The sequence below is a fragment of the Otolemur garnettii genome, unplaced genomic scaffold (assembly GCF_000181295.1).
Source record: "Otolemur garnettii isolate 467f Iridium unplaced genomic scaffold, OtoGar3 scaffold00254, whole genome shotgun sequence".
Lineage (NCBI taxonomy): Eukaryota > Metazoa > Chordata > Mammalia > Primates > Galagidae > Otolemur > Otolemur garnettii.
Genome location: NW_003852649.1, coordinates 1304258 through 1330959, shown reverse-complemented (window position 1 = coordinate 1330959; position 26702 = coordinate 1304258). Strand labels below are relative to the sequence as shown.

At 38.8% G+C, this 26702-nt stretch overlaps 1 protein-coding gene across 2 annotated transcripts; it reads right to left on the bottom strand.

Moving 5' to 3' along the window:
• Positions 1-2696: 2696 nt before the first annotated feature.
• Positions 2697-18330, bottom strand: LOC100961923 (membrane-spanning 4-domains subfamily A member 6A). 2 transcript variants are annotated; one of them, XM_003802711.3, is made up of 7 exons: positions 18231-18330; positions 16454-16613; positions 14985-15119; positions 9880-9936; positions 6416-6625; positions 4499-4600; positions 2697-3047 (listed from the first exon to the last, which is right to left on the bottom strand). In XM_003802711.3, exons 2-7 carry the CDS (start codon positions 16595-16597, stop codon positions 2958-2960), a joined length of 738 nt encoding a protein of 245 aa, XP_003802759.2. In that variant the 5' UTR covers positions 16598-16613; positions 18231-18330; the 3' UTR covers positions 2697-2957. The 2 variants fall into 2 exon arrangements, with proteins under 2 accessions (XP_003802759.2, XP_012668733.1); XM_012813279.2 differs by having other exon boundaries at positions 2986-3047; positions 6520-6625.
• Between the last annotated feature and the right edge of the window lie 8372 nt (positions 18331-26702).

Sequence of the window (26702 nt, the reverse complement as noted above, 5' to 3'; positions counted from 1 at the left end):
TATTATGGTAAATATCCTTTGCAGATGTAAATAAAAAATAATTTTTGAAAGATGCATAGTCCCCCCCCCACACACACACTGATGAGATATGGAGATATTGTAAAGGGCAAAGGTTGCAGATGTGATTTCCTGAGGTCAAGTGAGCTGCCTCCAGGAAATTCTCCATGGAGGTACAATTAGGACCATCTGTGTTTGCATTTCCTGTTTCTCTGGGAGGTAAAATTCTTCCTCACTATCACCCCAAGGTGTTAATAGAGTCAACTGTATAGAAACCGAAAAAAGGCTTGCTAAGTCTAAAACTTTCTCAAGGGAAAGTAACAAAGGGAAAAGAAAGTATGTTTACTACACAGCCTGAGATTCTCTGTTTAGAGAACTCTACAGACTTTTCTTTCTTCTTTTCTTTTATTCTCTTCTCTTTTTTCTTTCTTTTCTTTTTCCTTTCCTTTTTCTTCTTCTTCTCCTCCTCCTCCTCCTCCTCCTGATTTTTTTTTTCAGATTAGTATGAGGGTACAAACGATTAGGTTACATTGTTTGCCACAAACTTGTTAGGTAAAGTCCAAGTTGTAGTTGAGCCCTTCCCCTAGGAGGTGTGCCTTATACACCTAGGTATAAGGCAATAGATAGGTTTCTAACAATTATTGTCAATTTACTCTGTGTTTAAAGGAAAAATAGCAAAATAAGTTTTCAAATAGAATACACAGGGGCAGTGCCTGTGGCTCAAAGGAGTAGGGCACCGGCCCCATATGCCGGAGGTAGCGGGTTCAAACCCAGCCCCGGCCAAAATCTGAAACAAACAAACAAACAAACAAATAGAATATACATTCAAACCTAATTGTGCCCATTAGGCTTGATAAGCTCTCATCTACAGACTTTTTTGAAAAAGTAAATTAAAAGATTTGATAAGAACAATCAGGTTCAAAATCCCAGAGGAGTAGTGGGGTTAAAGTATCAGAGGATCAAGTTGGAATAGGGAAGGAGAAGGGAAGAAAAGAGAGAATACAACTCAAGTTAACTGAGTCTCTGCTATGTGCCAGATGTGGTAGTAACTGTTTTATAAATGTTATTTCAATAAATGTTCATGTCTCAAGGTAGACACCATTCTCATTTGACTGGGGCAGGAGGGTCATTGCTAGTTGAAAGAAAAGGCATGGGTGGCTGACTTAGCAGTTAGGTTGAGCCTAGGAGAAAGCAAGGTTTTGAATGTTGCCCAAAGATCTGTCCACCTGCTCTGACACACTAATCAAAGCTGAAAAGAAGCCCAGGAGATAGCCTGACCTGGACACCAGAAATTTTACAGGGTGATCATGGCAGAGGTGGCAGTGTGGTGGTGATGACAGTATGGTGGCCAGGGGAGGAATAAAGCTAGACAGGGAGCACAGTAGATAGATACAGCCATTGTGTATTGTGGGTCATATTCCTCCCTGGTGGCAGAAAGGTGACACCATGTGATCAGCACTGGAGGAAGTTTTCAAAGAAAAGTCTCTCTTTCCAGGTGGTGCCTGTGGCTCAAAGGAGTAAGGCACTGGCTCCATATGCTGGAAGTGGCAGGTTCAAACCCAGCCCTGGTCAAAAACTGAAAAAAAGTCTCTCTTGCCCTCTTGCTGTCTCTCCTGCCCTCTTACCTTCAGACACACACACACGCACAAACACACACAGACATTTATCCTCTACATTCTTTTAGGTGAAGAAGACATTCTTTATTCTGTGCTCAAATATGGTTTGGTGCCCTGTATGTATGTACAACAATTTCGTTGTCATCTCTGTTTCCCCTATTTGACTATAAGTTCTTTGAAGCCTAGAGTGTATCTTATCTGCCATGATAACCCTGGCATCAGGCATAATGTCTAGTGCCTAGTAACAAAAATAGTGGAATGCTGCAAAAGGTAAATAACAATGAGAAATTGTGTGTGTATCAGAGGAGGCTAAGGGAGACAATAAAGACAGAATTTGCAAAGAAATTCTGATTAGAAAGAATTCTGAGAAATTAGAATTTCCTTTCCTAAAATCAAAGGAACTAACATCCCAGTCTCTGAGAATAAACAGCAGGGAAATTGAGCCCCAGAAGATCCGATACAATGAAGATGACCCTGCTATGGTGGGACAGGGCAAGAAAAACATGACATTATCTTTTCAAGAAATGGAGTTCATATAAAACTGAGGATACTATGCTGCACATATGTATATCTCTGTCAGTGTGTGTGTGTGTTTGCACATGCACGCTGAAGCTTAACATTTATTTTTCAACAAGTATTTTCTTACTTTGAAATAAGAAACAAATATTAACTAGTTGTTTTTCATCAACAGACGAGCATTCCTGATTAGCTTTTGTTTATTTGTTTTGTTTGAATATTTAACGTTGAGAAAAGGCTATTCAAATTTAGGTTTCTATCTATCATTGTCAATTTCCTCTGTGTTTAAAGGAAAAATAGCAAAATAAGTTTTCAAATAGAATATACATTCAAATAAAGATTTTTATTTTAAAACCAGATACTGCTATACCCCCTGAACTTCATGCTAGGGTCTTATCTCCATGCACAGATGAGGAAAATACAGGTGATAAAACACTAGTGCCTGTTACAGGAGTCTGAACACCACAAAAAATCAGTTAACTCCTTTTGACAGTTAAGGGGTATAAGAAAAAATGTTTCCTTTGCTTGCACACAATCCACTGAGTCATCATTTTAACTGTTTTTCTGAGCACCAGCTGTGACTATTAGGACAGTCTAAGAAAAGGTATTTTATAGCTCTGGGCTTTTGCTGATGTCAATATCAGGCAAATCAAGAGACCCTCATTCGACATACAAATTCAACGAGAAGAAAACACTTTTTAAAAATACTTATTGCCTAACAAACTTACATTTAGCAGACTGAAACTCTGAGTTTTACATAATGATTAGGTTTGCTATTTTATTATAAAGAGTAACTTTGTGACGAATATTCCCTGTCCCCCTTTTTTCCTAAGGATGCAATAGTTCTTCATATGCATAGTCACAAGGCGTTTGTGTGTTGGATATACCCTTGCAACTCTGAGGCAGGAAATGCATGGTCTAGAAGAAACAAAATACATTATATGTTCAGACTTCACTGAGTTTCAACTTTTTATATATATTTATAAACTATGTATATGTTACATATAAATGATATATTATACTATATATAACATAAATATATACTATATAATAATATATAACAATAATATATTAATATTTTGTTTTATTTATTAATAATTTACATTATATAAAAATACATAAAATATATAATAATTTATAAAACATATCATAAACAACATATTGTGTATACTATATACACACAGAAGGTGCCAAAAAACTTATATACATTTTAAGAAAGGAAAAAGTGTATTAAAATTGTAAGACTCAATATACACAGATAACAAAAGATGAATATAAGTCTTGTTGAGCATCTCTTGCAATTGAAGAAGCCAACTGTGACTTGAGTATTATGAATTTAATACACTTTTTTCCTTTCTTAAAGGAACTCTGTATGTGTGTGTATATATTGTGATGCTATTTCCTCCATCTTTAAACACAGAATATTTATCTATTCCAAAGTGGGTATGGCATAATAACTATTCATTATCCTTAGAAATTCATTCTGCTCTGTATAATAAAATTTTGACAAATAAAAGCTTTTTTTTTTTTTTTTGAGACAGAGTCTTACTTTGTCACCTACAGTAGAGCACTGCGGCATCATGGCTCACAGCAACCTCCAATTCTTGGGTTCAAGCTACTGTCTTGCCTCAGCCTCCTGAGTAGCTGGGACTACAGGTGCCTGCCACAACAATGTTTTAGAGACAAGGTCTCACTCTGATTCAGGCTGGTCTCGAACCTGTGAGCTCAGGAGATCCACCCGCCTCAGCCTCCCAAGTGCTGGGATTGCAGGCATGAGCCACCAAGCCTGGCCATATATCAAAGCTTTTTAATTCAGCTAAATGAAGCCATGAATCCATGCTTGCAGTAGTATGGTGTCCCATGGAATTCGATTCCATAATAATTTCTTATATCTTTTAAGCAAAAAAAGAATTTTAAAATCACAAAAAGAAAAGCAGAGCATAAGGCATTTACTGAATCCAGTCACATGTTCAACTGCTCTTTACCAACTCAAGACTATTAAGGAAACTAGTGGCTGTGGCTGAACTTACTGCTGCTTAGAAAGGAGCCAAGCCAGGTTCTCATGCCTGAGCATGGGCACAAGCTCATACCATAATACCAGGCAAGTCATTCAACTTCATAGAGCCTCAGTTCTTTCTTTGGAAAAATGGGAGAATTGAGTAAGTTGATTGCTTAAGTTTAACTGTCTTCACATCCAGTGAATCCTCAGCTGGTCAGCTACTTAACTGCCATCTGCTTTCCTTATCTGACTGTCGTCCACCACCACCAAAACCACCTCCCGTGTTCTTTCTGCCACTCTTGGTGATATAGCTCAACACAGCGCAGAGACACACCAGGCAGGATTCAGCAAGGCTGGCTGGTACACTCACCCCATGGAAGTCAGAGTGAGCCTCTTTCCACCAAAGCACAGCAGTGAGTGCAGCCAGGAAGAGCTCCAGCACAGTGCAAATCAGCATCAAAGACAAAGTTCCCTGAAAGTCAGGAGATAAGAGATTGGTGTTGTTTGAATCAGCTGAAAATTTCATGCCTGTTTGGGAGGTGACTGTGGAGAGGAAGACCATCTCAACCATCAGAGAATGAAGTGAGGACTCTCTCTCTGTTGGGAAGAGAGTAGCACTCCTCCCCTGCCTCACAGTTGGCTGACTTCAACCTCAGGAGGAGAGGTGATGAGTAGGAACTAAACCAACCAACCCACTTTATACACTCATTTTCTTACCTCTTGGAGACACAGATAATTCTTATGACATTGTTCCTCAGTAAGGAGGAATCAACACCTCCTCTCCTAGTCACACTTTTACTGCTCAGTAGCTATGCGAGCCTGGATAAGTCTCTCTCCTTCTCTAGCTGTTTCCTCATTTATCAGATATGCATGGTAGTATTTTCTTCTTGGTGATTTGTGACAATCATCGAAGTTTTCACTGTGTAAGCCCTTTGTAAAATTCAGCATTCCTACCCCCTTCCATATATCTGAACCCTTTTGCGTGGGTGTTTGGGGCCTGTCTTGGTGGTTGTAAGAGGCAGGAAAAAAACCATCAAGGTAGCAAACTGCCACTGTTGGTAGTAATTCAAACAAATTCAAAAACAAAACTACATCAAGAGGGTCTACTATTTCTGTCTTGAGGCATCTTTCATGCAGAACGGCGCATGTTATTAAAAAGAGGGGTGATTTGATCACATATACCTTAAGTTTGTGGTATTGACACATGGTTTGTGTCTCCATTAGCTAGAAATTCTCACAGCAAGCAAACCCCACATAATCTCTCTTACTTACAACATAAAATTGTCCCATCCTGAACTGGTATTTTGTTCACTGCAAAGATTCTTCCCAAACTGCTCTCCAGAATTTTTTTCCCTAATTGGAATTGGCTGTGCCAGATGTTAATTTATACCAATTACTGTCAGCCTCATTTGCATGTACTTTTTCTCATTATGATATCATGAACTTGGGAAGAAGCAAAGCCAGCTTTATAAGGAGTGGTATGTGAGCGTTGAGTTTGACCAGACCTTTCTATCCGTCCATCTTCTATCTGAGTTTCACTTTTATGATTGCAGGACAATTCTTATTCTTATGTTGCCTGCTTTTTCTCTCAATGTATTGTTGACCCTTAATCTGCCATCTTAAGACATATTACTTCTGTTAGCCAAACTTTATTGCTCTTCTTTCTTCCCAAGAAACAGAATTCCCTTATAATCATTATCAGTTAACATTGTCCATCTTCCTATATTTCTTATCTCCTAGTTTAAGCAACAATGATTGCCCTCTCTCCTGAACGATACTACTGGTTGTGGTGATCAGTGGAAGGGGCAGAAGCCCTTGTCTTCCAACCCCCTGTTTCCTACTCTGCATTTCTTCATGCTGGATTTGATGTCCTCTCAGACCAGGTTAACTCCCCACTGCACACACATGCAGGTTTCCCTACCATCTGAACTATGTGTGCCTTTCTTAACTCACCAATCTTTGTACCAAGATTCTGTTTGATAAATTCATATTTTATACCTTTAAAATTCAATTAGTTTGAGAATTAAGAAACTCTATCCACACTAAGGTTTAATTTCATTATCACCCTTAATTGACATTTACTTTTCAATTTCATTCTATTAGTATGTAATCCTACACAGCCTCACCCCTTAATTTCATCCACATAGCCCTCTCTCACTTATACAACCATGACCTTCCCCCCAAATGCCCAAACAGAAACATTTTCAAAAGAAGAAATAATAAGACATCAAATCTTTCGGAAACCTCAACCTCATGAAATTAGAACATCCCTTCTAAAAATACTTACAACCAGACTGGTTTTGGCCATAAAGCAGCCGTTCATAGAATATGGATCATAGTAAAAGTGATAACTGTAATTTACTGTTGGCTTGTTCTGTGTGTCCAACTCACACTGCAACAAGGCAGCACTCAGGGCAGCCAAGTGGACAGAGAGGAGAATGAAACCCACTAGAGCAGTCACAATGCTCAGAACGCTTCCAGCCAGGCTGCTGTGAACCTAAAAAGGAAACATTCAGTAAGAATCACTCTAATGAGCAGCAAATGTCCCTTATACCTCTTTGCTATTCCATTAAAAGTTATTCCCTTCTCTGCCTCCTTCAGGAGATCTGGGATTGATGATTTACTTATGTCTATCTCCCCAGTGGCTAGCAAAAATCCCTGAACCTATATGGTAAATCTTGGCTGAGTGAATGAATACATAAAGGATTTCCCCTCTTAAGAGGACTTCAGTGGTGTGGCAGAGAATGTTGCTGTCCTTAAATTATTTGCCCTAGACTGACAGCAAGGCTTCCAGGAGGCTTCGGTTGCAAAATTCCCAAGACAATGTGACCAAAAGCAAGGGCACAGCACCCCAGGTGTAGTTTCTCTCTCCCACCACTCATTCAGAAAAGCTTTGCAAAAAAAAAAAAAAAGAAAGAAAAGAAAAGCTTTGCAGGACCTTTGTGTAGAAAGGCAGGTAGATTGCTTCCATGTCTTAGCAATTGTGACGTAAGCTACAATAAACACTCTAGTGCAAATGTCCTTGAGATAAAATGATATTTTTTTCTTTCTGGTAGCTACTTAGACATGGAAGCAACCTAAATGCCCATCAACCCATGAATGGATTGTGGTATAGGTATACTGTGGAATACTATTCAGCCATTCAAAAAGATGGAGCCCTTATATCTTTTGTATTAACCTGGATGGAATTGAAACACATTCTTTTTATTAACATACCACAAGAATGGAAAAGCAAGTATCCAATACTAATATGAAATCAATAGAAAAACAACTACATGCCCACAAGAGAGAAAAAGACAAGTATATTCTATTGGGGAGAGGGGAGAAAAGGAGGGGAGGAGAGGAAAGGAGGGATATGGATTGGTGTGCTCTCGCCTAGTGGACACATTGCAAGGGTATACAGCACACCCCCTGGGTAAAGGGTTCAAACACAACTTGAACTTCACCTTAGAAAAATAAGCAATGTAACCTAATAATTTGTACCCTCATATTAATCTTTTTTTTTTTCTTTAGAGACAGAGTCCCATTTTATTACCCTCAGTAGAGTGCCATGGCATCATAGCTCACTGCAACCTTCAGCTCTTGAGCTTAGGCGATTCTATTCTTCTTCTTCTTATTCCTCCTTTTTTTTTTTTTTTTTTTTTTTGCAGTTTGGCTGGGGTTGGGTTTGAACCCACCACCCTTGGTATATGGGGCTGGTGTTGAACCCACTGAGCCACAGGCGCTGCCCTGTGCCCTCATATTAATCTGAAGGAAAGGAAGGGAAAGAAAGGGAAGGGTAGGGAAGGAAAAAGAAAAGAAAAGAAAAGGCAGGTGGAGCAGTTTCCTCTGCTGTGCACATGCTGCCTCTCTCAGAAGCACACCCATTTGAAGATGAGGAAAGGGGATATGACTCTCAGTCTCAGGCAAACCCAGGAGCCTGGACAGGCATGAGATTGGCTACATCTAGGGCCACATGTGTGTGGCTGTAGGCAGAGGTCTAGATGTGGTCAAAGGTGGCATAAGTTGTGGGAGGCAGCAAGAGGTGAGAGACAAAGGTCTGGACTGATGTGAAGCTAAAGTCCACAGCGCTGGGTCTGCCTCAGCTCTCTGTTTCCTCAGCTACTTCGTTCTTCAGTTTTCCTTCCCACTCTGGGTCTCTTTTCTATACTCAGAAGTGCAGGAGGTAAATACGCTGATCTTAGAGAAGTCGTTTCCTTTGTACCTCACAGGAAAGAGCATTGAGTTAAGACCACTCTGAAAGCCACAGCCATAGGTAGGTGGGCTGCAGGGTCCACCCACCAGCCACACACATGTTAGAGCATTAGTGAATCACATATACAACTCTTTTCTTTTAGGAACTCAGTGGTTGATGCTTAGGGGCCCCAAATTCTCAAATTAATGACTGAAGTGCATGTTCCTGGGCCTCCTGACAGCGAGTACCAATAATGATGCCTGGAGTATGTATTTCTCAGGTGCACTAGGTGTATTCTCAGGTGGCATTGGTCTTCAGTCTCAAGAGAGGCTGTTCTGACATGTGACAAGGGCAGCTGGATGTCTCAGGTGAACCTGACTCCTGCACCCTTGAGTTTCCAGCATGTTTACTGTGGGGATGCTCTTCTCTGAGGCAAAAGCCTCATATATTTCCCCATGAATCTTTGGAACTATTACTCATATCATATTATTCACTATGGTTGTAACTAGTCCCATGGGCCATTCATATTTAAAGCAAAATTATGTGAAATTTAAAATTCAGTTATACCAGCCACAATTCAGGTTGTCAGTAGCTGCATGTGGCTGCCATTGTGGAATAGTGGATACAGTGCATTTCCATCATCACAAAAAGTTCCACTGAATAGCATAGGGGATTGAGATCTAGCTGGGGGTTCTAAATAACAATCTCTAAATTCTGATGACCAAAAAAGAGATATTGGTATTGCCCCGTGCACTCTGTCTCACTTTCTTGCTGTCTTGGGGAGATCTTTTCTAGCCAGAGCCTCCAAATTAAGTTTCTGTGCCACTGAATTATGTGACATTCTCTCACATGACCTCCAAAATCCATCCATTGAGGGATATAGGATTGAGTGGAGACTTAGTGAAACTTGACAGGCTAGAGAGGCTTCTCCCTATTCCCACCACTTCATATTCTTATTCTTAAGATTTTTATTCCCACCACTTCATATTCTTATTTTTCCTAGAATAAGGGAATAGAGGCAGATAAAGTTTTTCTTTTCTTAGCTAGTATAAATTACTAATAATAACTTTTAGCTCTCAATAATTTATATTCAAACCAAATAAAAGTATTAGCTTCCTTGTGAGATGGAAGAATGAGATAAATGAGAGAATCCCTCACATGAATGGTATTTTGATTGGGTTTTGCCAAGGTTTTATTAACAATTCATGGGCCTAACAGTAAACTCCAACAAACAGACCTATTTGTAACACTATTAGCTTCTTCACCACTGAAGACTTAAATGTGAAGACCAGTTATCACCAAAATGGCGTTGTAAGTTGGCATAATTGTTCTGTAATAGATCCCTGAGCACTGTGCTAGGAAATAATATAATACCCTGAACACAGACTGTGATGTAAGGCACAGTCATTGGAGAACTGTGCTCTGAACAGGGATATGGAGGATCCAGGCCCAGCTCCTGACTTTAGTCAATGCTCTGGAACTTAGTTTCTGGATTTGCAAGGTGGAGGAACTGGCCTTGAAGAGTTCTAAGTTTCACTTTGGTCCATCAGGATGTGGGTTACAGTTTTCATACTCACCAAAGTCTTAGTTGACTTTTTCTCCGTGATGATGGATAGGGAGCCAGAGATGATGAACTACTCAGAAGAGAGAGAAAATGATTGTCAGTTTCTGTAGTTTTTTATATGTAGTGTGATGACAATGTTACTATTGTGTTGCTTATGGGAAACTCCCCAGGGGAAAAGCTCTCAGAAACCAATGACCAAAAATGCAAGACTCATTTAAATGCATAAATGTGCTGTTGTTGTTGTTGTTTGACTGTATAATAGTCAACTATCATTAAAAAGAACACAGATATGAGCAGGGATGTATCCTAACAAACAAAATGAGGAGTTTAAAAGCCAGTTAAGAATTTGTTGTTTGTTTTTAATTAGATAAGAAAATTTTAGAGTAAGATGTTTTCTAGAGAGGAAAATAAAGGAAATGACATGGGAAAAGGAAAGAACAGGGATAATCACGTGGTTTTTGTCTTCACTGTACTGATGTGATGTTTTACATTCATTAGTTCATGTATATGGAACAATCTTTGCCTCCCTGGGGTAAAAGTCACTTGATCATGGTGAATGATCTGTTTAACGTTCTGTTGAATTCAGTTTCCTAGTATTTTGTTGTAGATTTTATCACTTATGTTCATTAGTGATATTGAATTGTATTTTTTATTTTATTTATTTTCTTATAATGTATTTTCCTGGCTTTGATTTCAGGGTAATGTTGGTGTTTGTAAAAGTATACAAGTACTCTCTCTTTTTCCATTTAGAAGCAGTAAAGAAAGTCTGGTGTTAAAGGCTATTTTACAAAATCAAAGAAAGTATTTTCACTCTTTGAAGTATTCATGATCTAATAGATTAAGAGATGTTAAGTAACAGAAAATTCTCAGAAAAGCTGTGGTTCTTGTGACCCCAGCATTAAATAATTTGTCTATATAAATATAGACTGAGTGTTAAAACTAGTAGACTACACACCTCTCCGGATGGGGGCTGTGCTCTGTGACCTGCTTCTAGAGATCAGAGCATACAAAGAGGAGGTAAAGCTATAGGTGAAGTGCCTATATGCCTCTGGCCAAAAAAGCCGTTTGAGAGAGAGCAGTGGTAAGTGACAAAGGTTGTTTACTGACAGGTCCGGGAATGGAAATGTGCTTGGGGACCTCACGAGAAGAGGAATTTACCCAATGCATACAGATATCTAATGGCACAGATGAAGCCTGGGCTTATGAAAGGCTTTTGAGAAGTCCAGCCTGAAAATTCCTTTAAAAAGTTTCCAGCAAAACCCCCCTGACTTAAGGCCTACATGGGAGCAGAGGTTTGCACACAAATTCCTATATGCCCAAGAAGTTTCTTTATGCCTTGCTTAAAGATTTGAAGTAACAGCCTCCAAACTGGCAAGGTCAACAAGGGCAGATATTCAATCTACCTTGTTCCTCCATAGTCTCAGGCTTTATCAGATAAGAACAAAGAAAGTAATGACTGACAACATATTCTTCATTAAGTTATGTTAAACCAGGTTATGTTGAAAGGATTATGCTTAAAGGTATATGTTGGGTGGATTATCAGATTATTAGGGAGGAACTATTAATAGGGTGGGTGGTCACAAGATATTTAAATGGATTAATGAAGTCATTGATGTCCAAGGCACATGTGCAGAGGGATTGTAATGAATATTAATGAGGGCATTGCTGTATAGTGCACATGCACAAGATTCCCTATATAAACCAACTGTAAATAAAGAGAGCTTGCCATTTTGCCTGAGCGAACAGATGGTCACCTTTATTTAAAACACAATTTCAATAAGTGTGCTTATTCTTAGCGACATTGCTTTTCTGTGAGACCCTTACGGCAACACCCTTATGGCAACAGAAAGGCGTGCAGGCACAGGTGTGGGGAGAAGGAACATACACACTATCGGTGTGACTGCAAACTACAGTGCTTTTGAAAGGAAGTATGGGAATCCTCAGAGAGCTGAAAGTGGACCTTTCACCTGATCTGCAGTCCCATTACTAGATATCTACCTGGAAGAATAAAATCATTTTACCATAAGGATTTGCTCTTGAATGTTTATCACAGCTCAATTCACAATCAACAAGATGTGCAAACAGCACAAGTGTTTGTTGTTCCATCAGCTCATGAATGGAATAACTATAGTATTTATATTCCATGCAGTAATATTCAGCCATAAAGAAATAAGGAGACTTTATATCTTTTGTTTTGTTGTTTCTTTTTTTAAATTTTAGGTTATTGTGAGGGTACAAATAACCAGGTCACAATTTTTGAATTTGTTAGGTAGAGTCCCTTTTATAGTTATGTCCTGTACCAAAAGGTGTGCCCCATACCCTACCTTGTGCCCTTTAAGTGGGAGCATACCAATACCCCAATTCCCTCTCCCCCCAACTTGAATAGAATTCAGGTTTTCTCCTATGTAGGAATGGGTTAGATCACCTCCTGGCTTCATAATAAAATTGAGTACATTAGATACTTGCTTTTCCATTTTTGTGATACTTTACTAAGAAGAATGTGTTTCAACTCAATCCAGGTTAATACAAGAGGTAAAGTCACCATCTTTTCTTATGGCTGAATAGTACTTTATGTATACATAAATATCTTGTTAATCCATTCCTGAGCTGATGGACATTTAGGCTGTTTGCACATCTTGGGAATTATAAATTGAGCTGCAATAAACATTCTAGAGCAATGTCTTTATAATAAAGTATTTTTTTGTTTGTTTGTGGGTAAATGCCTACTAGTGAAATTGTGGAGTCAAATGGGAGATCTAATTTGAGGACTTTCCATATTTCTTTCCAAAGATGCTGTATTAGTTTGCAGTCCCACCAACAATGTAAAAGTGTAGCTCTCTCTGCACACCCGCACCAGCGGGTGGTAAGTGGTGGTGGTAAGTGATATCTAAGGGTAGTTTTGATTTATATTTCTCTGATGACCAGAGATGTTGAGCAGTTTTTCATGTATTTCATCTGTCTTCTCCAGAGAAAATTCTGTACATGTTTCTTGCCTAGTGATAGTTGGGATTGTTTGCTCTTTGTTTGTTAATTAATTTGAGTTCTCTATAGATATTAGTTGTCAAGCCTTTGTCAGATTCATAATATGCAAACATCTTTTTCCATTTTGCAAGTTGTCTATTTGCATCAATTGTTGTGTCCTTAGCTGTCCAGAAGCTTTTCAGTTTAATTAAATCCCATTTGTTAATTTTTGTTGTTGTAATTGCTACTGAAGCCTTTGTCATAAAATTCTTCTCCAGAGTGACATCCTCAAGAGTTTTTCCTGTACTTTTTTTTAGGATTTTTATCATTTCCTGTCTTAGATTGAGATCTTTTATCCATCTCGAATCAATTTTTGTAAATGGTGAAAGGTGAGGGTCTAATTTCAGTATTTTACATGTGATTATCCAGTTCTCCCAGCACCATTTATTGAAGAGGGATTCTTTCCCCCAGTATATGCTTTTGTTTGGTTTATCAAAGATCAGATGGCTATAAGAGACTGGTTTCTTTACTTGGATGGATTTGGAGAACATCCTCCTAAGTAAAGTATCAAAAGAATGGAAAAGCAAGCATCCAATGTACTCAATATTAATATGAAACTAGTAGATGAACAAGTACAAACTTGCACAAGAAAGAAAAACACAATTAAATAAGGATGAGGGTAAGAAGGAAGGAAGAGAGGGGAGGAGATAGAGATTTGGTAATTTCTCACCTAACAGGTGCAATATAGGGGTATATGCACACTTCCTGGGTGAAGGCTTCAACTACAACTTGGATTTCTAACTAACAAATGCAAACAATGTAACTTAATCATTTGTACCCATATTAATCTGAAATATAAAGAAAAATAATAACTTTACAGTGGAGAAACCTAAAAATCACTACCTCAGCCACTACCTAAAAAATCAGTACCTCACCTTATCAAGGTGAATGTCAACAGTGACATTATTATACTGGTAGCATGTACCCTTGATCTGACTTGATGAAAATGAAACTTTACCTGTGTCATCTTCAACAAAAACTTCATTACTTTAGTCTAAAAAAAATTAGACTAGCCCAAATTTATGAACGTTCTTCAAGAATCCTGGCAAGTGCCACTCAAAACCATCAAAATTGTAAAGGAAAATGAAAGTCTGAGAAAGTCTAGAGTAGTTCAAAAAGATATCATGGCTGAATGTGTAATGCAGTGACCTTGAATGGATCTTTTGACAGAAAAAGGATATTTGAAGAAAATTAGTGAAATCCAGATAAAATGCTAATGTTAATAAAATGAGAGAAAACGGACCAGATTGACAAAAAGGTGGACTTCTGGATGAATTACAGAAACAAATATGGAAAAAGCAAAATAGTTTATGCAGTCTGAAGGTCAATTGGGGTCACAGGTCACTGCCCCAACAGTGTTCATGAAAGAACTTAGGTCTTCTATACATCCCTTTGAGTTTTTTCCCTCTCAGAGTAACACTCTACATTTATAGGGATAAATAAATGATCAACTACTTTTTACAAAAATACTGAGTTGCAGGAAGTTGGGAAAAAACTATGAGAGAGAAGCTTAATTATAAGAAAGATGCAACCATATCAAACCTAGAGGAAAGCTGTTCTCTGACCAAAGGACTGCTCAGTAGTCCTTTTGACACCAGAGCAACTTCTAGGACATCACTTAAGCCTAAACATCTGCTCAGCCTACACTGGGGGCCACTAAATGCAGCAAAAATTATTTTCAAAATGCTTCTTCCTCCATAATTCCCACAAACATCTGTGTGGCTCCTCTGTAAGTGGGTGATGTCTTCCACTGATGCTCATTTCGTTACATGGAAAGGCCCTTCCCAACTTGATGCTACTGCCTGGATTTTTGCCTAAACCCATGGATAAGCCACTGGCCTCATCATAGCTCAAGATGATACAGTGAAAAATAAATGATCTTCAAAAGAAATGAGATCTAAAAATCAGGTAACTCCTTCTATCCTACCCCACTCAATACTTCCCTGAACCATGTTCACAAAGGAAAGAAGGTTCCCACCATGGACTCCTTGCTCCTGCTGGACAGAAACACAGCAAGGTGGTAGCTAAAGAGCCCGAGGTGTTGGCATCTTCCTCCCTTCCCCATCCCATCCTGCCCACCTCAGGAGCTCTACTCACACACAAGGGTCCTGCAAATGGATAGCCTGACTTCAACAGGGTAGAAGACACGTGGGTAAAATGTGGAGAGAAGAAAGCAGCTGCTAAAATGATTCCCAAGTTCAACACCACCATGCCACAAAAGATCTGAATAGTCTGTTGGAAGAGGAAGGGAGACAGAGGATTAAAATCAGCATCTATAAAGACAGGTTCTCTCCCTCTCCCCAGCCCCGTACCAATGATGCTAATGGAAAAACTCTGAGGTGAGAAAGAGCAAAAGATGTTTTGGAGGGATGCTGTTCTGCTGCTATCTTAAGCCATCTGACAAGTAAGGGTTCAGCAAGCCTTCAAGTGTTTCTGTCTCTTGGGCCTGGGACCCCTACGCCCAGCTCATGGCAAGGGCTTGAATCTGGTTCCCCATGACTAGGAACTCTCTTTCTACTTCTTATGGGAACAGGAGACATGTGAAGGCCCTCACACTCTCTTGAACAGGGCAGAGTGGAAGCCTCTCCCACATCCCCCGGGCCCAACTTGTCTCTACAGCTGAGGTTCCTAAAGCTTTATTTTAAGAGGTGAAGATCTCCCTGCTGACACACAACTCAGAGAGCCATGGCTCTATTAACATTTACCAAGCAGTTTTCCAGACCTTACATCACATGAGCCTCATAGAAATCAATGAGATTATGTACATGAGGAAAAAAAAATCAGACCCACCAGGTTTTAGAACCTAGTCACAGAGTGCCCCACCTACGATGGTGTAATTAGAGAGACAATTCTAGAAACCAAAACCCTATCCCTTCCCAGTCTAAGAGAGATCCCTTCTTCTCCCTTCATTGAATGGAGTTTCTTCAATAAATCCTTGATTAGAGAAGAGAGACAAACAAAAGGTAGATATCATCTTTTAAAAGAAGGAAAAAAGAGGGGAAAGGATTGTGGTTTTCCTGTAATTTGCAATGTGGGAAAAATTCTCTTAAAAAACAATCAAGATGGATTATTAAGCATGCCACTTAGTGATCACATAGAAAAATGTCTATAAAATATGTAATCACTCACTGTTGTTACTTTTGTAAAAGAAAATACAGAGAAGTCCTGTGTTGCAAAATTACAAAAACAACAAATATACTGAAAGACTCAATTGTTCTCATATTCAGAGTGAGGAAAAAAGTAGTTTTAAAACTACTTCTTGTGTCTCGGTGTGTGACACACCTTTTGGTGACAAGATAAAAATGCAATCAGTGTAACCTGGTTACCTAACAAATGCAATCAGTATAACCTACTTTCTTGTACCCTCAATGAATCCCCAACAATTAAAAAAAAATACTTCTTATGGAAAGGTTCTGGGAAATTTTAAGCAGCTCTCCAAGTGGCTTTTACTGACCTACAGATCATCTCAGAGTTCTAGGGACATAGGGGTTTCCATACTCACAATGGATGTCTAGTCTCTTCCTTCTTCCCCCACCCTTCTTCACCAGGTTCTGAATTAGATTTACCCCAATAACATTGACTTCATCCTTTAGACACTTCTTCAGGCTGTCTTGCCTCTGGTTGGTGGGCTTGGGTTTCTCTGTTTGGGAAAAGTTGCCATTTGGGGGGAGCACCATGACGGTATCATTGGTCATGGGTTGTGATATCATGATGATGCTACCAGTCCTGGAAAACAAATACATTTAGCTCTTAAAGTGTATAAAGCTTCCAGGCTCCATAAGTCAGTTTTTGCCTATTAGTCTAGACTTGCCCTGTACTTTAGGAAAAGAAACAGCTGGTATAGTATGGAAAACCACTGTTTTTCACATAACCTTGGTTTTATGACAAATTCTCCATAAGGTTTGACACGGTCTATTAATTATAGATAATAAACATGTCACAGGACAGCAGTAGAATGACTCTTGAGAGGTCCCTATGTTCAGAGGCAAATGGTCATTCCAAATTTGTAATTTGTAGCAGTATCCTTTTCCCCTTAGTCCTACCTGCAGCAACTGTATTGCCATGTATTTGATGACTTTCAACCTCAAATTATCCCACCCGTCATGAGGTAAGATTAGGTTCTAATCTTCACTCTTTTCCTGTTCAGTTTCTGTACTACTCACACTACTTTGCTCATTTACTTGTTTGTCTAGTAATACAATCTATTAGCATTAATCTTAGATAGTTTTATCATATTTTAGAAATTATGCTGAAGTTTTTTTAATCCTTACAACCCTGCATATTAGTTAGCAAAAGCATGTACTGTATTTTGTATACTTTTTCACCCAAATTTTTGAGGGAAAAATAAGAATGTGCATTATACATGGGTAGTACTAATTGTTTCTATATAAACGTTGCTAATTCTTTTATTTATGTTTATGTTGAAAGTGTAACTCTATAAAGCAATGATGATACCCATATGCAAAATAGAATACCCCAGAAGAACAAGTGCCTAGATATAAACAAATATAAATTTGAATTTAAAAAATTAAAAGGAAAGATTTTTTTCCTGAAAGTTTGGGCCAAATGTACATATACACAGGAGCATATAACGCATGGCAAAATATGGTAATAGACAAGAAAATTCATAAATAAAAAGTCTAAGTTACGAGTATCAGTATTGCACTTTGCATATACACATGGCATAGACTTAATGCTGAAGAAGGATTTGCAATTACCATTATTGCTTGACCTTGTTCACACACATGGAAAGCTGTTGAACCAGCCTTGGGCCTTGGCTTTCCCTGAATTTGATGTCTTTGTCCAATTCTGTAGATCATGCTACCTCTTCCTACTTTCTCACGTACCAATGGCAGCCTGTGTCTGAATTCCTTCAGTCCTACAAAGCAGCTACATGCAGTGGTATAATAATAAGTCTTGGAATCCTAACATCGGAGTTCAAGGCCAGCCATTCCACTTGCTAGCATAAGGACCAAGCTGCCCATGGTATTAGTTTCTGAACTCAGCTTAGATGTCTTTTCACTACTCTACTGTTGACTCACGGACTGTCCAGTTTTCCAGTTACCTGCAAACATTTGAAGAGACAAGAATTCTGATCCCATTAATTATGTGACCTTAGATAAGTGACTCGCCAAGATCATGCATTAGAAAATAGCAGAAATAGAGTTAAAACCAGACATTCCAAAGAAAACAGAGAAAATGTTTATGAAAACATTTGCCCACTCTATTTCTATGCTACAATGTCTCTGAACTGCTCTCAAGGAGCTTCAAGTTAAATTACCTCTCTACTGGGGTCAGAGCAAGGGAGCGGGGAGCTGAGCAATGTCGGTCAGCACTGCCTACCTGCACCAGGGGACCAGCCCAGCCCGTCGGTTCCAGCTGAGGTCTCAGAAACTCCCAGGAGGTTTGAACTCTGGGTTTTCAGGCAGTCCTGCCAATAGTTCCTCCTGCCTTCATCTTCTGAAAGTCACCAGCCCTTCCTTTCTCTGGTGTTACAGCTGCACAGGATATGGTATTTACAGATTGCAGGATTGTGAAATATGCCTGCACTTCCTTTTTCATAAACTCCTGGCAACTTCGGAATAATCAGAAAAAGAACCAAGTTATAACCAGGGGAGTATGGAAGCTTTACGTGTCAACTGCCATGCCATGCCTTAACTTACAAACTGCAGAATTGTGAAATGAGCCTTCATTTCCTTTCTCGTTAAACTCCTGGCAACTTCAGAATAATCAGAAAAAGAACCAAATAATAACCAAGGAAGTATGGAAGCTTTATGTGTCAACTGCCATGCCATGACTTAACTTACAAACTGCAGAATTGTGAAATGAGCCTTCATTTCCTTTCTCGTTAAACTCCTGGCAACTTCAGGAAAAAAAGACACAAAAGGAATGAAGGAATGACTGGGAGAGTATGGAAGTTGTGGAGCTTTGTGTGTGAATGGCCACTCTGTGACTGGCTTCCCTGTTACTAGCTTGGTCTGTGTTTTTCTTGGAACCTCATTTTTCTAACCTATTTAATGGGGCAACAGTACCAAAGCTGGACAATTGTCATAAGGATGGGAGAAAATATTTATAAAAAGCCTATACTGCTGTCAAGGAGTTTTCAATAATATGGAACTAATAATAGCAATATTCATAAATAGTAATAGTAATATTTAAGAAACTAGAGTGATACTATTGGTTACATAGTATCCTCTTTCAAGGTTAGCGATAGTAATAGTAATATTCATAAATAATAATATTGCATAATGTATAACGAACCATAACAATAGTAATAACTTACTATGCTGTTTTCAAGGAACATTCAATAATATACAGGGTAGCTATAAAGTTTGTGTGCAATTTTAAATTAATTATTAGTAATAATTAATTATTAATTACTAATAGTAATATAGGACATGGGGAAAATGTCTTTTTCTATTTGTTTTTTTTAATTTATTTTTTTATTTTCTAATTCTCCAAGCTTTTGGCAACTTTTCAACACCTGTTGCCCAATCACTGTCTACTGTAGAATCAAATTCCTCTTCTGACTACTCTCTTTCTCTAACAATACATCTCCACCCTTCAGAAGGGTTGGGCACCTGAAGGGAAGAGGTGAAATATAGGGTACACAGAAGGGGGAAGATTCAGCCCGACCTCAACAAATTCAAACTAACACTGGGGAAGCCTCCATGCTGTTGGCTGGTCGTTCCTTGGAAGCTGACTTTGGTGATTAGGGAGAGAAACCGGAGATGACTGCAGCCAGCTCCACAAGCTTCCTTTCCTCTTGCCTACAAAGTACCAGCCCCAGTGTGGTGGACTTGCTATCTTCCCTCCACACAGACCTGCTCATTCTCCCACCACCAATATCCCCCAACCTCATTTTTTCTTTTCTTTTTGGGCTTCAGTAATCTCCAAGGAAAAGACTCCTCTCTCTAGTCTTTCTGTTTCCTCCCGTCCCACCTTTTACATTCTCAGTTATTTCCAGAGCCTAAACTCCAAGCACCTAACAAGGAGGGGGAAGATGGCTGGAATAATAACTTGCTGATCAATACACTAGAACAGGGTTTCTCAAAGGAAGCTGCCAATGACATTCTGGACTATAGAATTCCTTGTGGTAGGGGCTGTCCTGTGCACAGTGGGATGTATATCAGATTCTGTGGTTTAATCCAGTAGCAACCCCCACCTCTGGTGTAGCAAGCAGAAATGTTGCCAGATATCATCACATGTCCCTGATGCAGAGAGAACAAAATCTGCCTCCCCAACTCCCATGTTCAGAACCACTGATTTAGGAGCAAAGGGGTATTTTGTGACTTTACTGTGAAGGAAAGAAAGTGAGAAACAAAGCATTATTTTCTTAAATCAAGTTAACTTCTTGATTTTTATTTTTTAAATGTTTAACTGTGGTAAAAAAAAAAAAACAAAAAACACGTCATTTACCACCTTAACTATTTTGAGTGAACAGTCCAACAGTGTTAATTATATTCACACTGTTGTGTAACAGATCTCTAAAAGTTTTTCATCTTACAAAATTAAAACTCATTAACCATTGAACTCCCCATGTTCTCCTACCCTTAACCCCTGATAGCCACCATTCCACTTTCCGTGTCACGCTGGCTCTGTGACTACTTAGGCAGCTCACATGAGTGGAGTCACACAGTACTCATCTCTTGTATCTGATTTCTTTCATTTAGCATAAGATCCTCAAGTTTCATCCATGTTGTAGCATGTAGCAGGACCTCTCCCTTTGGGAGGGCTGATTAATGTTCCGTTGTATGCATATACACCACATTTTCTTTATTCATTTATCGATGGGCATTTGGGTTGCTCCCATCTCTTAGCTATTGGGAATAATGATGCAATAAACATGAGTATACAAATACATTTTCAAGGTCATATACTTCATGGATCTATATATATTTACAGTTGGTTTCTAGAGATTTATTTTGTCCCTTTTGTTTGGACCATGCTTTCCTATTTCTCTGTATGCCACATGATCTTTTGTTGAGATTTAGAAATTTAAAAAAAAAAAATCAATCCCCTCCAGTCATTACAGACAGGCTTCATACAAACTTTCACTATGATCAGCATAGTGAAAGATTCTAGGGGACCTTCCTCTCTCCTCTGGGAAAGCATCTTCTCTGGACTTGTGTGTCTAATTTCCCGGTTAAAAAGGTTTGCTCACTTCTCTGGAGCTCATTACCTCTTTATCCTCCTGGAGTCTGTCTGCAGTATTACAATCTCTCTTGTGTTGAAACAGTGGTACTCGCCTTTGTTTTCAGGGGTTCCTAACTTGGCATACAAGCTATGTAGGTTTTTGTTGGCACTCTGAGTAAGGTAGTCTCCTAGAAAGCTCCCCAAAAGCCATGGTCCTGGGTTCATGTTCTATTCCTTTTTCCTTCTGGGGGTGAAGTTGCGATGTGGGTGCTTCCTCCACAGCAGACCACACTGTAACAGGGTGAGAGAGCGGCTAGGGAGTGTGAAATGCTACTGTCATTTGCACTCAGCACAGTGTGCTTCAACCTCTTAACTAGTTCCAGAGTTCACACAAAGCAATTTAGTCTGTATATTTTTGTTAACTCACTGTTTCCATGGGGGAACAAGGGCCTGACACTTCCAATTCCACCATATTGCCAATGGCACTCAAGTTATTATTCTCTTGGCAGTAGATCCAGTTTTGCTGAGAGGTGGAAAGTCATCCATTTGCCTGGGACGGAGAAAGTGTTTGTGTGTGACAAGGAGGGAATTGGGGAGTAGTTTTGGTGGCCATCTAACTCTAGCTACAACTGTGAGATTCTTCATAAAATATCCCTTGTTCCTTCAGGTATGTGAGCTGTGAGATCTAAAATTCTCTACTTGAAGAATAAGAAGACTTTAACTCTTTGGACCCAAAACAATAATTTTGGCTTTTGTTTCCCTGCTAGGTTGTGTTATGTCCCAGGTCCCATCTGCATCTGAGCTTTTAGTACCTACTCTCCAGCTCCTCTCCCTCAAGATCTTTTTCTATTCCCTACGGACATCTGTTCTTCTCTTAATTATCTTGATTACCACCTCTATTCCATGACCCCTGTCATACTGCACATGCTAGGAACTCTTCTCTCTTGATACATCTTTCTGAAGCACTTATAATAAACCCTTCTGTGGGGTATTATTCTTTGGAGTTTCTTAAAACAAAAGCTAGAAGATGGTAGACAGCATCTCTTCCTTCCTCCATTTGTCCTCTTCCTTCGCCCCTTTGGATAGAATCTCTTAAGAAAAGACATAAGAAATTCCTAAATGCTCATGGTGGGGAAAACATACGCTGGATATTATCTTGCAAGAATTTTAGCCTTGCGCATCATCTCCTGCGGATAAGGTACTGTTGGGCAACAGAAAGTCATCAGCTAAAAATTCAGCCTGGCCACAGCTTCATCATTCAAGGACCTCAGACAAGGGAGGGCTAGAGCACCAGAGTGACTGGAACTTCTAGTTCATGACCGAGAACTTTCTTCCCTAATGGAGAAAAAGAGGGAAATGTGAAAGGAAGGAAATAGTGCCCTCAAACTGAGAATTAGGCAAAATAAAGCATGCATGTGCTAGAAAGAGCCTCTCATTCTATTTAATCTCTGTGGGCCTTTGGTTTTTGTTTTTTGTTTTTAAACAAAAAATCTCTTTTTTTGTTGCATCTAAGCAATAGCCTCAGAGCGATTGCTTTCTATTGTGTCTCACATGTTACTTGGTACTTTTTGTTTTATAATTTATATCTGAAAATGTCTTGGAATATTTCTTTTCAGTTTATTGATTTGGGACAACAAATAAGGAGATGGTGGCCAGGTGCAATGGCTCACACTTGTAATCCTAGCAATCTAGGAAGCTGAGGTGGTGGATTACTTGAGTGTAAGAATTTGAGACCAACCTGAGCAAGAGCAAGATCTCATATCTACTAAAAACAGAAAAAAACTAGCTGGGCATGGTGGCAGGCACCTGTCATCCCAGCTACTCAGAAGGCCAAGGAAAGAGAACTGCTCAAGCCTAAGAGTTTGAGGTTGCTGTGAGCTACGATGCCATGACACTTTACCCACCATGACAGAAGGTAAGGCAGTTTCCCCAAGTAGCTGGGATGCTAAGTGCAGTTACTGATTTATTCAGAGAACCTTAAACCTTGTCACAAACATAAAAATGGCCATCTCCTTTATATATACATTTCCTTGGTATATATACATATGTATAATACATTAGATGATTACCTATAAATAAATGTCTTCATTTAAAATCTCTTTACATAAAGATGTGGAAAACCTTTTCTAAGATTAATTTTTTGTGTTAGGCGAGCTTTACTAGAAATAATGCCTTTGACAAAGATTTAGGATGTTTTAGTGGGAATTATAAGTGTACAACTCAGTGAATAATCACAAAGTGAAGGAACTTGTTTTCTTATCTTCCAAATTAAAATAGTAGAAAATATCCAGCATGCAGGGAGGCCCAGAACCCTTTTGCTCCCTTCCAGCCACTACACCAAGAATAACCACTGTCTTGGTATCTACTACCTGGGGTTAGTTTGCTTGGTTTTGATGTGTTAATAAATAGAATCATACAGGATGTATTTTGTGTGTGTGTTTGGCTTCTCTTCAATATTATTGCGTTGTATTACTGGGTAAAGCACAATCAAAAAGTTAGGGATTAAAATAAATCTATATTATACCTTTCAAGGGTGTAGGTCAGGGGGTTTCAGTATGGTGAATGGAGGCTAATGACAAGGAAATAATTAAGTTTAAGGATAATAATTGCTTTTAACTGAGAACTCTGCACTGAATGTGCTAAAACTTCTTCCTGAAGAATAATGGTAGAATATACCTGGAAGGTCCACAAAGCCATGGACAGCTCAGCTGGTTCACGGCTGCATCACCAGCAGTGCCTGGCCTATAGTAGATGCTCAGTAATCTTTGCTGTGTAAAGATATTGTGAGATAGCATTAATTTACAGCTGCACTGAAAGGGCTCTGTCTTTATCCCTGGAGATGACTGAATGTGTGGATTTTGACTGGTTTGAGATAAGAACACTGGAATTATCATGTGCTATTTAAAACCCAAACTCTTCTGGCTGGGTGCAAGTATCTTTACTGATGGCTTATAACTAGCTTAATGGCTTTGAGAAAACTTCCTTGATTACACAATAAGATACTGAGAGTTTCTTACATAGATCCAGGCAGTTCAAATCAAAGACTAGAATGGTGCACAAGCCTGGTTGGGCCGATGAGAAGCTCATACTGTGGAGTGTCTCCTGCCCTCTCTCTGGCACCTTTGCTTCAGATAAAAGCCTTATACGAGCACATTCTGTGGTGTTCATTAGGCCCTTTCAAATCTCTACCTGGGGAATACAGCAGCCTCTGACATGGGCAATCTAATTGGGAATAGAGAAGATATCATATTTATAAACAAAGACTTAGAACTGATTTTCTTCTTGAACTAAATATCTTCCAAACAGAAAAACTAAAAATGTTTGAATTATGAAACCTCTATTACTAAGTCAACTAAAACAGATTTCTTATAAAACATTCAGAGGATCTAATTAAAAGATAAATATTTGAATTGCATGCACATGATACATTTATAAGTGGAAGCTGCATCAGTTAGAGGCTCGTCCCTAGTTCTAAAGTAAATAAAATATTGAAAAAATACAACCCACGGCATGCACGTGTGTACTACAATAGCTATGTGAGTGCAGCCCAGGATGGGAAATATAGACACACTACAAAGCTCATGAAAACACAGTGATAATTTTTATCCTATCAGTATGAAAATGTCACTTCTGTAGAAAGAACTTTCCCTGGTTACCCTCTAATGTTCCACACCACCGACATCAGTACCCACAACCATGTTCTAACCCCTTATTTTGCATACCTTCCACATAGCGTCTAACATTTGAAAGTATTTTGATTGATTGTGTATATGTTAACTTATGTCTTGCCTAAAAAGTTAACCTGTAAGAGAGGAATGGTATTGTCTCGTTCACCACGGTACCATGTTCACCACGGTTCACCAATGGTATTCTCGTTCACCACGATTTTCTCATATGCTTAAAAAATGTCTGCCTTGTCACAGACACTTTATAAATATGTGTTGAATAAAACAATGAATCTATATATAAATACACACATATGCATATATAATCATGTATATATAAATTAAAATTTTCAAGGCCCACTATGTGCCAGAGAGAGTAGTGGTTGTTCAATCTATATTGTATCAAGTAATTACGGCAGGCCTATGTGATAGGTAGTATCTTTTTCTTTTTTCTTTCTTTCTTTTTTTTTTTGCAGTTTTTGTCCAGGGCTGGGTTTGAACCCACCACCTCCAGCATATGGGGCTGGTGCTCTACTTCTTTGGGCCACAGGCACTGCCCACTATTTTCTTTAAGAGAAATACAAGCCACTGAGAAATTCTGTGGTATATTCATGGCTACACAGGTAACAAATAAAAAAGATGGGATTTCAAGATGAAAACCCAGGGTTTTCCAATTAGAAAGCCCACATTTTTTTTGCGTTTTTAAAAATTTTCTCAAATTAATATGAGGGTATAATTTTTAGGTTACATTGTTCTCACTTCTAGGGTAAAGTTCCATTTGTAGAAGAGCCCTTCGGCCAGGGGCGTTTTATACACCCTCACAATATGCTCATTAGGTGAGATCATACCTCCTGCCCTCCCTCCTTCTGCCAGACATCCTCCTTCTTTCCGTTTCCCGCTTCCCTCTACCCCTAAACTGGACTATATTAGTGTTTTATTATTCTTATGAGCATGTAATTATTTACATATTAATTTCATATTAGTATGAAGTTTTGGATTGGAAATTTTCTTTTCCATTCTTGCAATACTTTACTAAGAAAAATGTATTTCAACTCCATTCAGGTAAATGGAAAAGATGTAAAGGCTCCATCTTTTTTAATGGCTGCATAATACTCCATGATATACATGTACTACAGTTTGTTGATCCATTCATGGGTTGGTGGACATTTAGGTTGCTTCCATGACTTGGCTATTATAAATTGAACTGCAATAAATATCTTGTGCAAATGTCTTTGTAGTAAAATGATTTTTGTTCTTCTTGGTAGATATCTAGTAATGGGATTGTGGATCTAATGGAAGGCCTACTTTTAGATCTTTGAGGATTCTCCATACTTCTCTCCCAAAAGGCTGTATTAGTTTGCAATCCCACCAGCAGTTTAGCAGTGTTCCCTTCTCTCCACATGCACGCCAGCATCTGGTGTTTTGGGACTTAGTGATGTGAGAAATTCCACATTATTTACTATATTTCCTCACATCCCCCTTGGTCTCTTTCCACCATATTGCATCTGAATGGGAACTAGGTAGCACATGAACATATTGCTTCTAATTTTATTTTTGCTCTGCTATAAAAAAGCAAATGTATTTAACAAACATTTAGCGAATACCATGTGTTGCACATTTTCATATATGATACTAGATATAAATTTGATTAAGATATAATTCTGTCCAATGGAGGGGAAGGGAGGAGGAAGAAGAAATAGATAGGAAATACAAATGGAATCTGAGCCATGATGTGATTTTTACTCCAGTGTGTACTTACAGGATGGGAAATATAGACATGCTACATATTGAGTTAGCTCAACATAACTCAAATGATGGCTTCTGTATATGCAAAGACTGACTGTGCTATTCCAAGGTACTTTTTGTGAGAGAAGGAAAGCAGGAGGAGAGGGGAGAACCATGTATCAGCTCCCTGAAGAAAAGAGCACTTTATGTCCTCAAAGGTAGGAAAAAAAATGTTAAACAGGTGGGAAGAGTGTTAGAGAGGAAAGCAGAAATATATATTCTTCATAGA